Here is a 19,576-nt window from a genome sequence, read left to right as displayed (position 1 = left end):
AGGTTGAATTAACAAAGGATGTCAACGGGCTCGACACCAATTTAAATACTTTGCTATGCCCTAACATATCCGCAATCCCAAACCATCTCAATGTCCTTGATGTTCCTTTAATTTTCTTTTAAACTTTTTTTTACTTTTTTTAGGCCTCAGACTAACCATTAGGTGCCATGCATTTACATAGAAACATAGAAATAGACGGCAGATAAGGGCCCACGGCCCATCTAGTCTGCCCACCTTAATGTCCCTCCCCTACCTTTGCCCTGTGAAGAGATCCCATGTGCCGATCCCATTTGGCCTTAAAATCAGGCACGCTGCTGGCCTCAATCACCTGTAGTGGAAGACTATTCCAGCGATCAACCACTCTTTCAGTGAAAAAGAATTTCCTGGTGTCACCTCGTAGTTTCCCGCCCCTGATTTTCAACGGATGCCCTCTTGTTGTCGTGGGACCCTTGAAAAAGAAGATATCTTCCTCCGCCTTGATGCGGCCCGTAAGATACTTGAACGTCTCGATCATGTCCCCCCTCTCTCTGCGCTCCTCGAGCGAGTATAGCTGTAATTTGTCAAGCCGTTTTTCGTATGGTAGATCCTTGAGTCCCGAGACCATCCGGGTGGCCATTCTTTGCACCGACTCCAGTCTCAGCACATCCTTGCGATAATGCGGCCTCCAGAATTGCACACAGTATTCCAGGTGGGGCCTCACCATGGATCTATACAATGGCATAATGACTTCCGCCTTACGACTGACGAAACCCCTTCGTATGCAGCCCATGATTTGTCTTGCCTTGGACGAAGCCAAACAAACTTATGGTAATGGCATCCTCATTAGCCCCATTATATATTTTTTTCACATTTTTCTTATTTAAAGTGCTCAGTGCTATTTTTCTTTAGTGTCTCATATAACTTAATTCTTAAAATTATTATAACTTAATTGACTTATCTTAAGTCAGTTTTGTCTCGTACTATCATCGGGAAGGGACCTGTCATTCCGACATGTTTCGCCTTCTGGCTGTTTCAAGAAAAGTCCCCCCTTTTCAAACTTGTTCGCACCATCCCGATCTGTATAATGCTTATTGAGATAAGATAAGTCAATTAAGTTATAATAATTTTAAGAATTAAGTTATATGAGACACTAAAGAAAAATAGCACTGAGCACTTTAAATAAGAAAAATGTGAAAAAAATATATAATGGGGCTAATGAGGATGCCATTGTCATAAGTTTGTTTGGTGACCTAATGGCTAGTCTGAGGCCTAAAAGAAGTAAAAAAAAGTTTAAAAGAAAATTAAAGGAACATCAAGGACATTGAGATGGCTTGGGATTAGTTATGTTTTCAATGTCTTACATTTGACTGCAGGAGATACTAACATATCCGCATTCATCTTTTCGTATTTATAACCTAAACATAACACAAAATTAAGGCAGTCGCAATTTTTCCAATTGTGTGTTATCATTTGCATCGCTATCCCTGTCATAAGAAGGAAAACCTGCATTTGTAACGATCCATAGGAGGCTTGATATGCAGGAAAGTTCCACATATAGTTGCCTCATACGTCAAAGGGATTGTTGATTCCGGTATGCGGTTAATCTGTCCCCATATTGACTTCCAGAAGCTGAGTATCAAACGACAATAGAACAACAGATGATCCAGTGTCCTAATGTCTAAATGACAGTGCCAGCATCTATTAGATTTAGAACTGTCTAACTTATGTAACCTGCACAAAACAAAAGGAATTGACCCCAAAATATCCACAAAGAAGAAAATCCAGAGAAAACCAAAAAAACTCTGTGGAGTGACGATGTTCCCAAATGGACTTTATTTGAAAGTATCAAAGTTCCAAAGGTACACTAAAATCATCCACATAAAATAATTCCATCCACATAATAAATCATCCACATAAGAGTCTTAAAGGACCTAGTCCACTAGGGATACAGGACCCAACACGGTCCGCGTTTTGACAAAAAGTCTTCTTCAGGGGTCCCTGGGGGTCCTATAAAGGTGAGTACGTGGGAAACAATTGACTTGCAAGCAGTGTCTCACTTCCGGCTCACCACACAATTGTTTCCCACGTACTCACCTTTATAGGACCCCCAGGGACCCCTGAAGAAGACTTTTTGTCGAAACGCAGACTGTGTTGGGTCCTGTATCCCTAGCGGACTAGGTCCTTTAAGGATCTTATGTGGATGATTTATTTTTATGTGGATGGAATTATTTTATGTGGATGATTTTAGTGCACCTTTGGAACTTTGATACTTTCAAATAAAGTCCATTTGGGAACATCGTCACTCCACAGAGTTTTTGGTTTTAACTTATGTAACCTAACAGGGGTCCAAAAAGATCTATGTAACCGAAAATACCATGTTTGCCTCATAGATGTTGACGCTGTACATTTCATCTTCCAAGTCCAAATTCGTGGCCATCGAGATGCAGAAATATACCGCTTTATCTCCATGCTCCAAATGTCTCTAAGACCGTTTTTTAACAAGTGGTTGAAATGTTAAGTAAGTTGGTTGTAGTCAAAGCTGCCATCGCACTGGACAGAACCATTGGAAAGTGGAGCATAAAGTCACTTAATGCTGCGTGGCCCAGGGTTTGCCAAAAGGCATGCTTAGAACAAGGGCATAATTCAGGGTCTGAGCTGGGGGGGGTGCAAACGATCTTAGACTGAGAGAATTACATTGGGAGTGGACTCGAGCTTGAATAGATGGGTGCAAGCCAGGCGCCACTGTTACCAGCACTGAGAATTTGGGAAGTGTTGGCTCTGAATTTCAAACCAGTCCATGATTTCGGCAAAACGGGTTCTGTTCGGAAAGGACCGATCGCCTCTAAGATAAATGATTTCATATCTAGTTCTTAAGAGTTTTATTGAGTAATCTGTACAACAGAGGCCAATACATTTTGGGGGGGATTAAGAAACGCTTGACCCAGATCCTTCCTATACTGGCAGAGCATTGAAAGGGAATTATAGCCACAGTTATAAGCACACATTATTGAATACAAGCTGGTTATCTTGTTACGTACACTTTTTATTGGATGCCATTAGATCATTTCACAGCAATGAAAAATGGTATAAAAATTGTTGGATGGTTTTTCAAGGATCAATGATAGAAATCAGGAACCTATAAGTCGCAGGAATAGTTTACTTATATGTCGATTTCTGAGATCCTTTTCCACCCCTACTTCTAAGATACCGCTCAAGTCCTATTCATTGCTGCAGCATTTGAGGGGGTTCTATTTCCACCTCTTATTGTTTTGTAAGCTAGGTAAGCAAACTTTGGTTCAAGGCTATTGAAAAAATGGTTTTATTTTAAACTTAGGGCCTCTTCTATTAAACTGCATTAGCAGTTTCTAGCATAGGGAGTCACGCTGAATGGCCCGCACTGCTCCCGACGCTCACAGAGTTCCTATGAACGTCGGGAGCAGTGCGAGCCATTCAGCCCGGCTCTCTGCGCTAAAAACGGTCAATAGAAGAAGGGTGTTAGAAGAGAAATTGTTTTAGTTTAAGTTGAAGACTATCTGCGCTAAAGCTATGTCTATCCTTCTTTCCCGAACCAGCTTTCAATGCACACTCAACGTACGCAGCCCTACCAGCCAAGGATCCACCATCTTTGACCCCACCCTAGCCCCTCCCCAATTGTGGTTCACTATCTGTCCCCTTCCCCTCCTCCTTCTGTGGGTCACTCTCTGACCACCCTCCCTCCCCACACTCCTTTGCGCCTCCCTGCCATCCTGCTCCGACAATCCCCTCCTTCCCCCAAGCGGGTCTGGCCTCCAAATGATCCCCCCCCCGTGTGAATGGTGGGCCCTCCCAAAGCAGCAGTGGCGACAGCAGCTGGCCAGCAGAGAAAACGCTGTAAAGCTGCCGCTTGTGGCCAGGGCCTTTCCTCTGCTGCGTCAGAAGCGACGTGGCAGAGGAAAGGCCCTAGTAGGGTCGGCCACAAGCATTTAGGGCTCCTTTTACAAAGGTGCGCTAGCGTTTTTAACGCACGCACCGGATTAGCATGCACGCGAGCTGAAAAATTACCGCCCGCTTATTATAAGGAGGCGGTAAGCGACTAGCGCGTGCTAAAACCGCCAGCGCACTTTTGTAAAAGGAGCCCTTAGTATTGCATTCATTTTCGGTCGGTTAGGGGGCTGCAACTGTACCCCTCTGCACCCCGCTAGCTATGCCCATGGCTTAGAACATCTCAGAATTCAGCTGGGAAAAGAAGGTTGCAAGAGTGGGCTTCTTTCATTTTCACAGTATCCAGGATAGATTAGTGGGAGAAACTCCCTCTTTCATGAATTTTAATTGTAGTTTTTTTTTTTAAGACAGCACATTGTAAAAAAAAACGAGCAAGGTTGTAAAGTCTTTTACCAGGCACATACATATTAAACACACACATATCTATATATATTTAAAAGGTTTGAAATGGAGAATCTGCTGGCGACATGTTCTTTTATTTTTATCTGTGCTGAACCTGATCAAAAAGAATTCATCTGAAATTGCAGGCACTCAAAATTTAGTACTTTAAGCTAATGGTATAAGTTTCACATTAAGCTCAGATTTATGTTTGGAATAAAATTCAACATTTATTGCATTAATAAAGTGTCTGAACTCAGTACGCTTACTAGTGCTGCTAGAGGTCATCCAGACATTTATGGTCTTTAATTATTCAGGCTTTTAAATAAAGTTACCTATTAATAAATGGTCTGAAAAACAAGATGTCGGTGTGAGATCGGCCCTGCGAGAAGGGCTGCAAGTCAAGGAGAAGCAAAGCTTGGCTGGAAGGAAGATTTACCCGCCCTCTTTTCGACTTATTCTAAAACTTCGGTTTGAAAGATTTTGCACTTTGGAACCAAATAAATTCACCCCGACAGTGTGTGTATATTTGGATGCAGAAAAATACATCAGTTTAAATAACACACAAATTTACTGTTAACCGGAAGGCTTACTCGTTACTAAACTTTACGATAAAAGAGCCTCTCTCTGGTTGTAGGTCTAGCAACGATCTTTATAATTTTCTGACTCCTTATTAGACATAAAAAAAAGGAGAGAGGTTTCTAGGACAATTCCGCACGGCTATTTCAGCACGGACAGTTCATCGCGACCATTGTAATGACGAGTACTTACCTTGCTGAAGCTGCGAGGTTTGAAAGAGAGGGAGGAATAACCCCTCTCGCCCCACTGGTGCTTCTTTCTTTTCCCTTCACCCACCCACAATCCTCTTCTCCTGCCTCTGCACCAACTGGTGATTTCAAGGTTTGAAAGGGGGGGAGGTAGCATCATTACAGATCAATCTGGCAACATTGTAAGGTTGTCCAGAGGGAAGACTTCTGGGGTAAAAGGTTGACTTTGAGAGGGCGTCTTAATATTAAGAGATGAAACAGCCCAGGCTGAAAGGGCCTTAACGAATGGTCCTGTACTGAATTGTCTCGTTCCCTGAAAAGAGGTGGACGGACAGTGCTTCGGCCACTAATTCTTTTAGTACAGGAACTGCTAAAGTAAAGATTAGCAAGTGTGGAAAACATGCAAAGCACGGCTCATGGAAGTCTTCCTGGTGTGTATGTTCGCCTGTGCTATCTTTTGGACCTGGAAAGGAAATGCAAAGGGAAGTTTAAAATCTGGTGACCACTACAAAAGCAAGATCACCACAATCAGATCCACCTTCAACAACTCATCAACATACCTCGACGAGATCATAACAAAACCTACAACAGAAGAGCCCATAGCAGCAGACAGGACCTGGACCACCTTCCCACTAGTTCAATGGTCTGACATGGACCGTCTCTACAAAAAATATAGCAAAGCATCATGTGACTTGAATAACTGTCCCTCATATCTCCTAACAAACGCCACTCCTAAATTCAGAGCCAACCTCATGTAATGGATTCAAACCACACTCACGGAAGGTCAATTCCCACCTGAACTAGGTGAAATTATAATCACCCCTCTATTGAAAGATCTCAAAGGCCCAAGAGACACCCCCTCTAACTACAGACCCATCGCCTTAATCCCACTATACATTAAACTAATAGAAGGTCTAGTAGCACAATACCTCACCAACTACCTAGAAGACCATAACATACTTCACCTCTCTCAATCAGGATTCAGATTCAGTTATAGCACAGAGACATTATTAGCAACGCTACTAGATACAGCTAGACAGCACCTTAGTAAAGGAAGAAGAATTTTGCTAATTCAACTCGATCTCTCAGCGGTATTCGACCTGATTGACCACACCATACTGCTTCAGATACTTGACGCCATAGGGATCTCAGGAGTAGTATACAACTGGTTCCAAGAATTCCTAAAAACAACCTCATCGGTGATGTCATAATGGCTTCATTGTCCTATACTTGGCTCATTTTTACTACATTTTAATTTCTAGAGTGATGCAGTGTAGAGGATGACATGGGGACACATTTTCCCCGTCCTGTAAACTCATCCTTAATCATGAACACATGATTTTAACGTGTTTGAGGTTTGAGCAGATGAGGATGGAGCTTGCAGGAATGGGGCAGGGACAGGAAAAGAACTCATTCTCTAATTGTGAGCCCACTAGAGTTGTATCAGATACAGGTTAAGCTCTTACCCTCACCCTTTCCACTCTTCCTGGCTATTCCAGTCAAGTGGAGCTGGATATTCTTCTATGGTGTTAAGTATGGTGCTGGCAGAAATGGCGAAAAAGAAAATCTGAAGGGATGGGGGCAAAGGAATTGCAGTTAATGCAGAGTGCGTTAAAAGACAAAGCAAAACAAAAACGGCATCATCTTTGGAAAACACACTGCGTGGTTACACTTCTTAATTCAGATACCTCCAAGCAACTTTATTCCTAAAAAGGTACTGTCACACACAAAAAAAGAGGTTTGTCTTCCCTTAAAAGACAAGAGAAAAGAAAATGACTTGACATACCTGACTGCTCGGATAATATAAAATCCAATTCTGAAGCAGGGGAGATAAGGAGAGAGTCTTGGAAGTGCCATCAGCTTAGCAAACACGAAATAATGAACAATGCAAAGACTGACTGGCATGATAAAACACTCTATTAGCTGCGCTGGTTTCAAATGAGTGATAATTGTGGCCATCCCGGTAAAAGGTGATTGCATTTTTATCTATGGTATGGAGCTTTTTGACGATTTAACCAAAAAGTCAACCATGCACACTCAGTTCCCTTGCACAAAAGTGGCTTCTCCTGGGTTCCTACTCTTCTCTCTTTTTCTGGCCTCTGAAATAACTACATGCACTTTTAATTCTCAAAGATTAAGAAACAAGCATACGCAGATCCGAGCTTGGTACATGAGAAGTTAGCAGTTCCAAACTTGGGATAAGCCAAGGGAAGTTTCAAGTTTATTATAGAATTTAATTTATCGCCTATTCTAAATTCTAGGCCAGGGGTGCCCAATAGGTCGATTGCAATCGACAGGTAGCTCGCCAAGGCAAAGTGAGTCGATCACCCAGGACTCACTTTGCCTTGGCGATCTATCGGGCCGATCAGTCTTCCTCTCCCCGATGTCAATTCTGCCGTCGGAGAGGAAGTTCAGGTCAGCCAATCGCTGCCTGGCTGGGCGGAACTTCCTCTCCGACGGCAGAATTGACGTCGGGGAGAGGAATGCTGGTCGGCCCGAAGCAGGGAGAGCATGGGGTGGCATCAGCGTCAGCTTTGATGCCTGTTATCCATTGGTGGCGGTTTGGGTCCTGTACCCCGATGGCAGCGGCAGTGGCTTGGGGAAGGGCAGGGAGAAAGAAAGAAAGGGGGCAGGCAGGGAGACAGAAGGAAAGAAGAGAAACAGAAAAAAAGAAAGGGGGCATGAAGAGAGAAAGAAAGAAAGGTCAAGGAGATAGGAAGAAAAAGTTGGAGGAGGGAATGAGGTGTGGAGGAGAGGAAGCATACAGGCTGAAAGAAAGATTGGATGCACAGTCAGAAGAAGAAAGTGCAACCAGAGACTCATGAAATCACCAGACAAGGTAGGAAAAATGATTTTATTTTAAATTTAGTGATCAAAATGTGTCTGAATTTATATCTGCTGTCTAAATATGGTCCCCTTTTACTAAACCGCAATAGTGGTTTTTAGCGCAGGGAGCCTATGAGCGTCGAGAGCAGCGCTGGGCATTCAGCGCAGCTCCCTGCGCTAAAAACTGCTATTGTGGTTTAGTAAAAAGGGAGGGGGTGGGTATTTGTCTATTTTTGTATGGTTGTTACTGAGGTGACAGTGCATAGAGTCATCTGCTTTGACCTCTTTGAAAAAACCCTGGAATAGGAATGATAATTAACAATTCTATGCGTACAGTGTGCATTGTGTTTTTTAAAAATTTTATTATTGGTAGATCATTTTGACTTGGTCATTTTAAAAGTAACTCGCAAGTCCAAAAAGCGTGGGCACCCCTGTTCTAGGCGATGCACAAATAAATAAAAATTACAGAGTTAGGGGAAACAGACATAATTAACAAAAAAGACCAAGTCTACTAAACATGATAAAAAAACAACTTATACAGACAGACATATTAAAACATGAGGAAAAGCTAGGAAAGAAATCCAATCTGATTATAAAGAAAAACAATTAAGGTTAAAAACGATAGGAAAGGGAAAGAAAAAAAACAAAACTATCCAGAGGATAAAAAATACAAAAAGAGTATAAGCAATTCATTTATTCATTGAATGCATCTTTAAAAAGAAAACCCTTAAGTTTTGCTCTTCAATCTTTCCAAGTTTTTTTTCCTCTCTTAAATAAATTGGAAGGGAATTCCATGTTTGTGGAGCTGTAACGGAAAAAATGGATTGCCGCCGTGGATTGATAATTTTGAGAGAGGGAATGACCAATAAGTGTTGGTCATTCGACCGCAGTCATCTGGATGTAGTATGAGGAATCAAAACTTTAGACTTCCCTATTCCTTATTTCGGGGTCTTGCAAACTCGCACGGAGGCCCTCCAGACGGGGACCTGAGCTTGTTAACCCTGAAAGGACTACGCCGGAGGGGAGGTGCAGAGAGCAGGAGAGGCGTCGGCCGGAAAGAGAAGCGCCAGCGCTGGCTGACTCACCTACCCGACGCGCCTCTCGTGGCTTGCGATACACTGTTTTATTTCATCGTCTTTGATTTCTGCTGGGTTTCATCATAAATCATGAGTTCTGGGACTGTCCCAAATGTAACATGGCTGACACTATGGGCCAGATTCTAGAAACGCTGCCGGTATCAGCGGGCAGCTAAGAAATGGCCGCCGATCGCGTGTAGAATTGCGGCTGTTTTGTAAAAGAGGTGCCTTAAATGTAGGCCAGCATTGTAAAGGCTTAGATTTAAGGTGCCGGTCTTGCGCCTTCAGAGGCGCATAGGAATGCCTACGGACTTCTGGCACAAGCCACGCCCCCACTGCCCTTAGGCATCCATAGGTCTTCCTTATGCGCCTCCGTAGGCTTGAGATCGGTGCCTTAGAACGGCGCCTTCAAGTTTTTAAAAAAGCACGACCCTGATTGGTCAGTTAGGCGGTGGTAGGTTATCCACTGCCGCCTAACTTCAGCGCGTCATGTACAGAATCTGGCTGTATGTACTTGACATTTTGGAATGGGCTGGAACTTTAATTAGTATTGTAGGCTGGGTGACCACCATTCAGTACACTTCTCCCTCCGTATTCGCTGTGAAAGGGGATTAATAGAACCGCAAATACAGAAAAAAATGCAAATAACTTTTTCATATGTTATTCGCTGTTTTCTATTGAAAACCATCGTGAATATGGTCAAACCGCGAATAACATGGCGGGAGACCTGGCCTGTTCCTGAAGGAGAGGCAAAACACGGTGAGGAAAGTGCTGGGAATCGGCGATTTTCTCTGTAAACGCTTGGAATTGGCGATTTCTCTATGCAAGCTGATGTAATTTGGGGGGAGGAGCCAGCAAACTAAAAAAAGTGAATAATCGAAACCGCGAATACAGAGGGAGAAGTGTAGTACGTGCTAGTGACCCTCCAATGATGAAAGCCGCCTTGGGGTTGGTAGAGGGGTAAGGGACAAAGTTAAAACAAAGAGACATAGATCCCACAATGAGGCTAGACCAGGGGTAGACCATTCCCCAGATTGATTTGCATACAATGGAAGCAGTCCATGCAAATTAATCTCGTGCATATTCATTCTGGAAATCTTGAAAACCCGACTGGGGAACTGCCTACCTCTGGGCTAGACTACTCAGAAACCCAGACATGGTTGTTAGCAGAGCTGGGTTTAAGCATTTGCATGACTGAAACCTTCTGTGGAAGAGATACAGTGGGGTGTTTTGTTGTTTTGTTTTTTTTTTGGGGGGGGGAGAGAATGCTGAAAGAATTGAGTGAATAGAATGAGCAGGCAAAGTAAGCAGAAACATGCTAGTTAAGGAAAGTCAAGCCAGAATGTGGACAAAAGAAAAAGAACTTTCAGACAAAAATGACTCATTTGCATTATAATTCATTTTCAGTTCAACATTTCCAAAAAAAGTCCGTTTTCGGTCAGCTATGTTGGTCTGGAGGCTGCCTAGTTTTCAAATGCTGGCAAGGATGAGCTACTTACTTGGTGCAGTTGGAAGATTGGAGAAGGCCACCTTCAACCGCCCAGCTAACCACTCGAGGCTTTCATGCAGGTTTGCCAGAGCCTTTAGGTCACTTACATCACGCAGAATTTCATTCTGGGGGATCAGTTTGTCTCCAAGGTTTCCGATCAGCACTTCTGACTCTTTTGCAAAGGCTGCCCTGCAAGGTAAATGAACATTCACAGAAAGTGACGTGCAAATCCAATCGATTCTTATTCAACTATATGAGTGCTGTGGAGGCATTAGACAAAAAATGAGCAGAAAATTCAGCAATGAAAATATTGGCAGCGTGTTTTGATCCAGAGGAACTGGGTTTGATTCTCACTGCAGCTCCTTCTGACCTTGGGCAAATCACTTATTTCTTTATTTATTCATTCATTCCATTTTCTATACTGTTCTCCCAGGGGAGCTCAGAACACATGAATTTTTTTCAGGTCCTCAAGCATTTTTCCCTGACTGTTCTGGTGAGCTCACAGTATATTTAATGTAACTGGGGCAATGGGGGGATTAAGTGACTTGTCCAAGGTCACAGGGAACAGCATGGGTTTGAACCCACAACCTCAGGGTGCTGAGGCTGGAGCTTTAACCACTGCACCACTCTAGAAATCAAAATGTAGTAACAGTGAGCCAAGAATAGGACAATCAAGCTATTGTGACATCATTGATGAGGTTGGCTCTTATTGGTGGAATGAGGCATTATGATGTCACAATAGCAGCTCTGGTTAACAGAGGCTGAAACTTTTCACATTGTTTATTTGTTACTGTTCTCCCAGGGGAGCTCAGAACGGTTTTACATGAGTTTATTCAGGCACTCAAGCAGAATTCCCTGACTGTCCCGGAGGGCTCTCAGTATATCTAATGTACCTAGGGCAATGGGGGGATTAAGTAACTTGCCGAGGGACACAAGGAGCAGCATGGGTTTCAACCCACAACCTCAGGGTGCCTAGGCTCTAGCTCCAACCGCGGTGTTGCATTCTCAGACATAGTGTGGTAACAGCTAGTACGGTAAACTTAGTCAAGATGGCAGAACAAAGCTAACAGCATGGTAAAAACATGAAACGGTGAGGCAGAGCATGGTTATTAAAGTATGACAAGGCTTGGCAAAGTGGTAAGGCAAGCAAACATGATAAAAATAGCATGGAGGACATGAAACGGCAAACATTGTGCGGCAACCATGGTATACACAGTATGGTAAAAATGGTGTATAATATGGTACAGGACAACCGTGGTGAACAGTATGATTTAGTGTGGTAGAACATTGCATGACAGAACGTGGTATGGTCAGACATAGGACGGAGCTTATCAGCTTGCGAGACTCAGGATAGTGGAGCATTTGGAGCCCTTTAATAATAATAATCAGTTTATATACCGCAAGGCCGTAAAGTTCTATGCGGTTTACAATAGTTAAAAAAAAAAAAACCAATAAAAGAAGTTGAATAGAACTAAAAAAGGTAAAAGCCAATAATTAGAGACACTAAAATGATCAAAATAGTGCATCATAAAATTTTTACGAATTAGGTGCCTAAATACTTTGAAAACAGATATGTTTTTCGATGTCTCCTAAATTCCCCATAAGTGTCAGTAAGCAAAAGCAATTGTTCTAAATCCTGACCCCATAACGCTGCTCGATATGAAAAAATATTTTCATGATGTTTAAGTTGACATCCTCTAACAGGTGGAAAAACAAAATTCAGATGGGAGTTTCTCTTATGTCTGTTGGTTGCAAAAGAGAAAAGCTCAATTCTATATTTGGGAGCTAAACGCATTCCAAATATCAATCAAAACCACTCTGTTTGACAAATTCATCACCTAAACAGACTGACCTTCGCTCTACGCTTTTTTCCCCTACAAACCCGAAAACAATCTCTCAGGCAATCCCAATCCCCTCTCACATCCCCTCCCCTCTCAACCCCGCTTACATTCCCTCCCCCCCCCCTTTCTTCTGCAACATTCCCCTCACACATTTGTAATTCGCGGAATGTCCAGCCTTCTTTCGATGTGAACCGCCTAGAAGTCGTCTGACTATGGCGGTATAGAAAAATAAAGTTATTATTATTATAATATTATTAAACCAAACAAAACCTTAAAACAGAAGCAACCAAAGTTAAACTTCGCCTGTGCCTCCATAGGCAGCCAATGCAGTATTCAATGGGAGGGTGTTACGTGATCATATTTCTTCAACCTAAAAATCAGCCTGACCGCCACATTTTGAACTATTTGCAATCGTTGCATATTCTTCTGGGAAATTGCCAAATAGGCAATATTGCAGTAATCAAGCTGGCTTAGTATAAGGGACTGTACCAAAACTCCAAATGATGAAACATCAAAATATGCCCTAACGAACCGAAGCTTCCAAAGAGTAAAGAAACCCTTTCTGACCAAAGAGTCCACCTGGTTCTTCATTGTGAAGCCCTGGTCCAGTATTAGTCCCAAAACCTTAATGGTAGATTGAATAGGATAGCTGAATTTATTTATACGCAATGATGTTTTAGTATCAAAGGGGCATGGTGAAGCTACAAAAAACTTCATTTTTTTCTGAGTTAAGGCCTGTCTTATGGGAGGGGCCTTAGGCGTTTGGGCCAATCAGAGTCTTAATCCCCTTCCCAGTGCATCTGGGGAGAGGCCTAAAGCTCTGATTGACCCAGACACCAGTAGGGCCACTGAAGGGGTCTTAAACAACCTAGGCCAATCAGAGCCTTAGGCCCCTCCCTGGCGCAACCCAGGATGCACTGGGGAGGGGAAGGCCAGCCATTGTAAATAAGGGAGTGGGAATCTCTCCCACTGCTGAGGGGTGTTGGGGGGGGTATTGCTTGACGGCGGGAGGGAGTAGGCATCTCTCTTGCTGCTGGGGAGTGTGTCAGGGGGGTTGCTTGATGGTGGCAAAAGTTCCTGACAGGTCTGAGCTGTCAAGCCTTACTTTCCAACCAGCACTCAGGCATTGATCAGAAATTAAGGCAACGACAGCTCAGACCTGTTGACAAATTTGGGCCTCAAATGTGGCACAACGAGGTTAGAGAATTACTCGGTGATTACAGAGAATCGCTCAGAGTGCTCATTTTAATATTAATGACCTCGTTATATTACATTTGCATGGCAGTATCGGAGACTGCTAGCACGCTAAACCAGTTGGAACCGGTTTGGCCAATACGTTAAAGGTAGATTTTAGTTTTGAGAATCTGCCCCCGAGAGCTCTCAGGGTCGCATGCACTAAATATTTAAATCAATAAATAAGCAACCAACAGGAACGGCGATTGTCGTCAGCTTTGCCTTGCCAAAAACATTCTGACCACAGAAGAAGCAGCCAAGAGGCCAAACGTCCAGTTTAATACAGAGAAGCAGCCAGAGGAGGTTCCCTCAGTGAACCTTCGAATGTGGTTTTAAAATCACTTAGGGCTAGATTTACTAAGCAAACCGATCAGTTTGCGCTCACTTTCCGACTCCGGCTCGATTCACTAACCTTCCTCCAGACCCCATCCGCACCCGATCCGATCTGCGCATGCAAATGAGTAAAAAGGCATGTAAATTTCTTAACGCGCCGATTCATGAAACCATTTCGTTCAAACCGACTGGCCTTTCCTGCTGAGGACCAGTCGTTTACATCCTCGCCGACTATTTCTGCCTAGCAACTGACACGTGCATGTTAAGAACCCCATTAAAAATATATATCTACCCCTCTAAAAATCCAAAATATATCTAAACTTTTAAATATATGTAAACTTTCATGTACATAAGCGTTAGAAATATTTTTTTTATTTTTTTGGAATGTGCATAACAAGCGTGGGAGTGAACCTCAGATTTGTAATGCGCATGGCGAGAAAATCGCGGATTAACCCCGTGCTCTCCTTGCGCATTGTACATTTCAAATATCAATGCCACACAACAACAACAACAAAAAATCCAAAATCAAATATAGCTTTTAAGGGCCAGCCACCCCTCCCCCCTTCCTTCCGGCTAGATGGTCACATCTTAAAGAGCTAGCGCATGCGTTATGAGCTTCAAAACCAACGAGGATACAGGGCGCACGCGCGTCGATCAATGTTTCTGCGCTAATAGCGGCGTGTTTACGATCGGATCATCTGCATGGACAAGCTTTACTGAATCGATCGGCTACAATGACTCGGAAACGGATAGGACACGAAGCGGATAGATTTCGGGACTTTAGCGAATCCTGCCCTTACTGCCACTCTCTCTTTTCACTGCCAAGGAAATTAGCTTCAATTATCACTTAAGCAAATCAGCTTGTGAAGAGAGAGTGTCAAGGGAGCTATGTAAATAGAATAGAGTGAGATGAAACTTTGCCTTCATTTTCCTGCATGCGAAGCAGAAGGAGGAACTCAACTCAACTCCTTCTGTCCAGATTTTAATGGGATACGGTTAAAAAGAAATTGCTCTACTAAAAGAAGATTTACATTACAATCCAAATTACTCATAAAAAAACTTGAAAATCGTGGGTATCCCATTAAAATCTTGAAGAGAGCTTACAAAAGGGCAAAATATTACAATAGGGATTGGCTAATTCACAAGAATATCAATAAAGAACATTCAAAAGAAGAAGAAGAAATAATGACTTGTGTAATGAAATTTTCAGCATATGGCAACAACATAGCTAAAATATTGAAGAATAATTGGAGAATTATGCGAACCAACACTATATTTAAAGAAACAGAATTACGCATAGCATTTACACGTGATAGAAATCTTAAAGAAATACTCTCCCCAGCAGATTTTAGAGTCAAACTGAGAGAAGATAATCTATTACCGAAAGGTTTTTTTAGATGTGGTAAATGCAGCGTATGTGAAAATATGGTACAACTAAAAGAGTTCACCAGCCAGAAAGACGGAAAAGTCTATTCTATCAATTACTTTCTCACTTGTACCACAGACCACATAATATACGTGATAACATGCCCATGTAAGAAATGGTATGTTGGCAAATCAATAAGATCATTGAGAACACGGATCATCGAACATAAATCTAACATTAAATGCAAGAGGATCACTGCACCTCTAGTGGAGCACTGTAACCAATTACAACACAGTTTCAAAGAATTGAGGTGTTTTGCAATAGACCGGGTGAAATCAAACCCACGAGGAGGTGATAGACAAAGAACCTTACTACAAAAAGAATCCCGTTGGATTTTCAATCTAGGCACATTAAAACCTGCCGGTCTGAATGTGAATATGGACTGGAGTGTTTTTTTTCTAATCTAGTGTCATAGTAGCAGTTTCAATTGAAAATTATTGATTGTCCCTTTAAGATACACAGGGGTAGTTTAATTGACACGTCTATATAGCGCATGCGTTGGCGTTCAATTCTTGCTAACGCCATTTTGATGAAGTCGCTACAAGCTATCACAGTGAGTACACGCTTTCTTAAAAGTCATAACAAAATGTTTTTCATTAAGTGAAATACTTTTCTCTGTGTTAACAGCAATTCGAGAGACCCCTGAAGAAGCCTTGATTTGGGCGAAACGGGTCCCGTTGGGCACAGAGCGCACACTACGAGGCATAATAGAAGCCACCGTAAAAAAGATAAGTGCTTTATCTAAAAAATCACTGTTCAACATTTAGCACTTGTTTCTAACAGCACTATTACGATAAGGTGGAGCTCAATGATTGATACCCTTGCCTACAAAAACCGTTTGAATAATCTTTAATGATCAACGGAGTACCGTATTTTCACGCAAATAACACGCACCCGTATAAAACGCGCACACGTGTATAGCGCGCAGAAATCACGATGATAAGCACAAAAACTTTGGTATAACGCGCTCACGATTATACCGCGCATGCTGCCCGACTCTCCGTTCACCCCCCCTGACTTCCGTGCACTGCCCCGCCTCTCCGTGCGCTGTCCCGACTCTCCGTTCACCCCCCCCTGACTTCCGTGCACTGCCCCGACTTTCCGTGCGCTGTCCCGACTCTCCGTTCACCCCCCCTGACTTCCGTGCACTGCCCCGCCTCTCCGTGCGCTGTCCCGACTCTCCGTTCCCCCCCCCTGACTTCCGTGCACTGCCCCGCCTCTCCGTGCGCTGTCCCGACTCTCCGTTCACCCCCCCCGACGTCCGATTCATCCCCCCCCCCCGGCAGGACCATTCGCACCCCCACCCCGAAGGACCGCCGACTCCCCGACAATATCGGGCCAGGAGGGAGCCCAAACCCTCCTGGCCACGGCGACCCCCTAACCCCACCCCGCCCTACATTACGGGCAGGAGGGATCCCAGGCCCTCCTGCCCTCGACGCAAACCCCCCTCCCCCCCAACGACCGTCCCCCCCCCCAAGAACCTCCGACCGCCCCCCCAGCCGACCCGCGACCCCCCTGGCGACCCCCCCACCCCCCTTCCCCGTACCTTTGGAAGTTGGCCGGACAGACGGGAGCCAAACCCGCCTGTCCGGCAGGCAGCCAACGAAGGAATGAGGCCGGATTGGCCCATCCGTCCTAAAGCTCCGCCTACTGGTGGGGCTTAAGGCGCGTGGGCCAATCAGAATAGGCCCTGGAGCCTTAGGTCCCACCTGGGGGCGCGGCCTGAGGCACATGGTCGGGTTGGGCCCATGTGCCTCAGGCCGCGCCCCCAGGTGGGACCTAAGGCTCCAGGGCCTATTCTGATTGGCCCACGCGCCTTAGGCCCCACCAGTAGGCGGAGCTTTAGGACGGATGGGCCAATCCGGCCTCATTCCTTCGTTGGCTGCCTGCCGGACAGGCGGGTTTGGCTCCCGTCTGTCCGGCCAACTTCCAAAGGTACGGGGAAGGGGGGTGGGGGGGTCGTGGGGGTCGGCCAGGGGGGTCGCGGGTCGGCTGGGGGGGCGGTCGGAGGTTCTTGGGGGGGGGACGGTCGTTGGGGGGGGAGGGGGGTTTGCGTCGAGGGCAGGAGGGCCTGGGATCCCTCCTGCCCGTAATGTAGTGCGGGGTGGGGTTAGGGGGTCGCCGTGGCCAGGAGGGTTTGGGCTCCCTTCTGGCCCGATATTGTCGGGAAGTCGGCGGTCCTTCGGGGTGGGGGTGCGAGTGGTCCTGCCGGGGGGGGGGATGTATCGGACGTCGGGGAGTCGGCCGGGCAAGAGGGCTTGGGCTCCCTCTTGCTCCGATCGTGGATGCGGGTGCGGGTGGGAGCGCGTGCGAGTGGTCGTTCGGGGTGGGGGTGCGAGTGGTCCTGCTGGGGGGGTGAATCGGGCGTCGGGCGGGGTGGGAACTATGTTTGAAAACTTTCGTATACCGCGCTCACGCATATAACGCGCGAGGGGTATGCGCGGTAGGTAAAAACGCGTATAACGCGCGCGTTATATGCGTGAAAATACGGTAGGTATCTGAGAGCTCCACAAAATAAAGCTATACATTTTGAAGTACCAATCTAGATCTGTAGTCTGGTTTCAGAGGTATTAGATTGGAAGCCATTATATTACTGAGAGTGGAATCACTATTAAGAGATGGCACAGGAAGGGTGGAAAACTGTATTTAGCTTCCCTCAGGATAGGGCAGCCAAACTTTTGGAAACTACTACACAATTTGATATGACATCAAGCATAGACACTACCACAACAGTATGGTCAGATTTAAATAAGTTATATAAATCCATAATTAGCCTAGAAGTGAACAGCGATATGCTAATAGAATATTGCAAAAAAGAGAGAATCCCGAGAGGTCTGAGGATCAATAAAGCACCACAGATTTTCAAAGAGGACACTCAATTCCTTGAAACATGGAGCAGAATCCTCAATAAATGCGCTTTAGACTTGATGTTGTTAATTATAGAAAGAAGCCAAAATGAGATTAATCAAGAAAAAATGAAATTAGATTCGGATTTGAACAATTTAAAATCCCACATACCTGAAACAGAATTCACGGATAAATACAAAATAATGATGAATAACATGGATGAATTTAAAGAAAATATAAAGAAAAACAAAATAAGGAAATTCAAAAGAGATGAATATGATTATCTGAACCAAAAAGTATACCCATGGATGAACCAGAATAATAAAAGTCCAACACAAACAGATAAGAATAGTTCAGATATTTCAACCTTTTCAACATCCAGTAGCGGAGACGGCCAACAACATTTTTTAAAGAGAGGTCAATCCACAAGAAGGGGCAGAGTGAGAAGCAGAAGAGGGAATCCACGCCAAAGACCTACCACTCGGTCTCAAACATTGAGAAACCAGTGGTAATTAATCTCTCTAAACACATACTTAGTGATATAGAAAACAAAGTGTTGTCTTATGGATTTTCTTTCGTTCCATCCACTGATTTTAATCAGCTACAATTCAATGTAGATTTGGAAAAGCTAATCAGGAAATTACAGTTAAGGATTTACTTTGAGAATCAACCTAAGAGCACGGACCGGACAATATTATCTCCCAAAAGCACATGGTATCCTCCGATACCACTAGATCCTTTAGTGAACGCTTTCAAATCTTGCGTTCTAAAAGATATTGAAGTATGGAAAGAAAATTAAACATACCAACATAACAATTTGAACAAAGTAGAAAGAGAAGTGATTAAAAAATTGACTGACGATGAAACTATCATAATAAAAAAAGCAGACAAAGGAGGAGCTATTGTACTTTTGGATAAAGAAAAATATCACTTGGAAATTCTCAGACAATTACAAGACACTGAGGTCTATGAAAAACTCCCTTTAGATCCAACAAACAGATTGAAAAAACAGATTGGTAAAATAACAGATGAAGGTCTAAAATTAGGCTTTCTCACATTGAAGGATTACAAATTTTTGAATAAATCTTGTCCATTAACACCTGTATTTTATGTGTTGCCAAAAATACACAAGGATTTGATTAATCCTCCAGGGAGACCGATAATGTCTTCACGGGGCTCTTTGTTGGAACCCATTTCAAAATTCGTAGATATTTTTCTAAAAGATGAGGTTCCAAAAATTAAATCCTTTGTTCAAGATGCGAGTATGGTGATGGAAAAATTGGAAGAGATACCTGTGGACATATTTCCTTTCATGTTAGTAACTCTTGATATCAAAGCATTATATACATCAATACCCCAGGATGAAGCTTTGAATATTATTAAAAAAACTTTTGAAAACA

General features: G+C 43.8%; 1 protein-coding gene across 1 annotated transcript in view; it reads right to left on the bottom strand.

Moving 5' to 3' along the window:
- Positions 1 to 19,576, bottom strand: part of EXOC4 (exocyst complex component 4) — a 622,023-nt gene that overhangs the window by 90,020 nt on the left and 512,427 nt on the right. Inside the window, exon 14 of the mRNA XM_033958806.1 lies at positions 10,507 to 10,685. Within this exon, the coding sequence (XP_033814697.1) occupies positions 10,507 to 10,685 (179 nt within the window). The remainder of the gene's footprint in view (positions 1 to 10,506; positions 10,686 to 19,576) is intronic.

This window comes from Geotrypetes seraphini, chromosome 9 (genome assembly GCF_902459505.1).
Source record: "Geotrypetes seraphini chromosome 9, aGeoSer1.1, whole genome shotgun sequence".
Classification (NCBI taxonomy): Eukaryota; Metazoa; Chordata; class Amphibia; order Gymnophiona; family Dermophiidae; genus Geotrypetes; species Geotrypetes seraphini.
The sequence above is the reverse complement of the archived record's forward strand: the minus strand, read 5'-3'. Positions and strand labels throughout refer to the sequence as shown.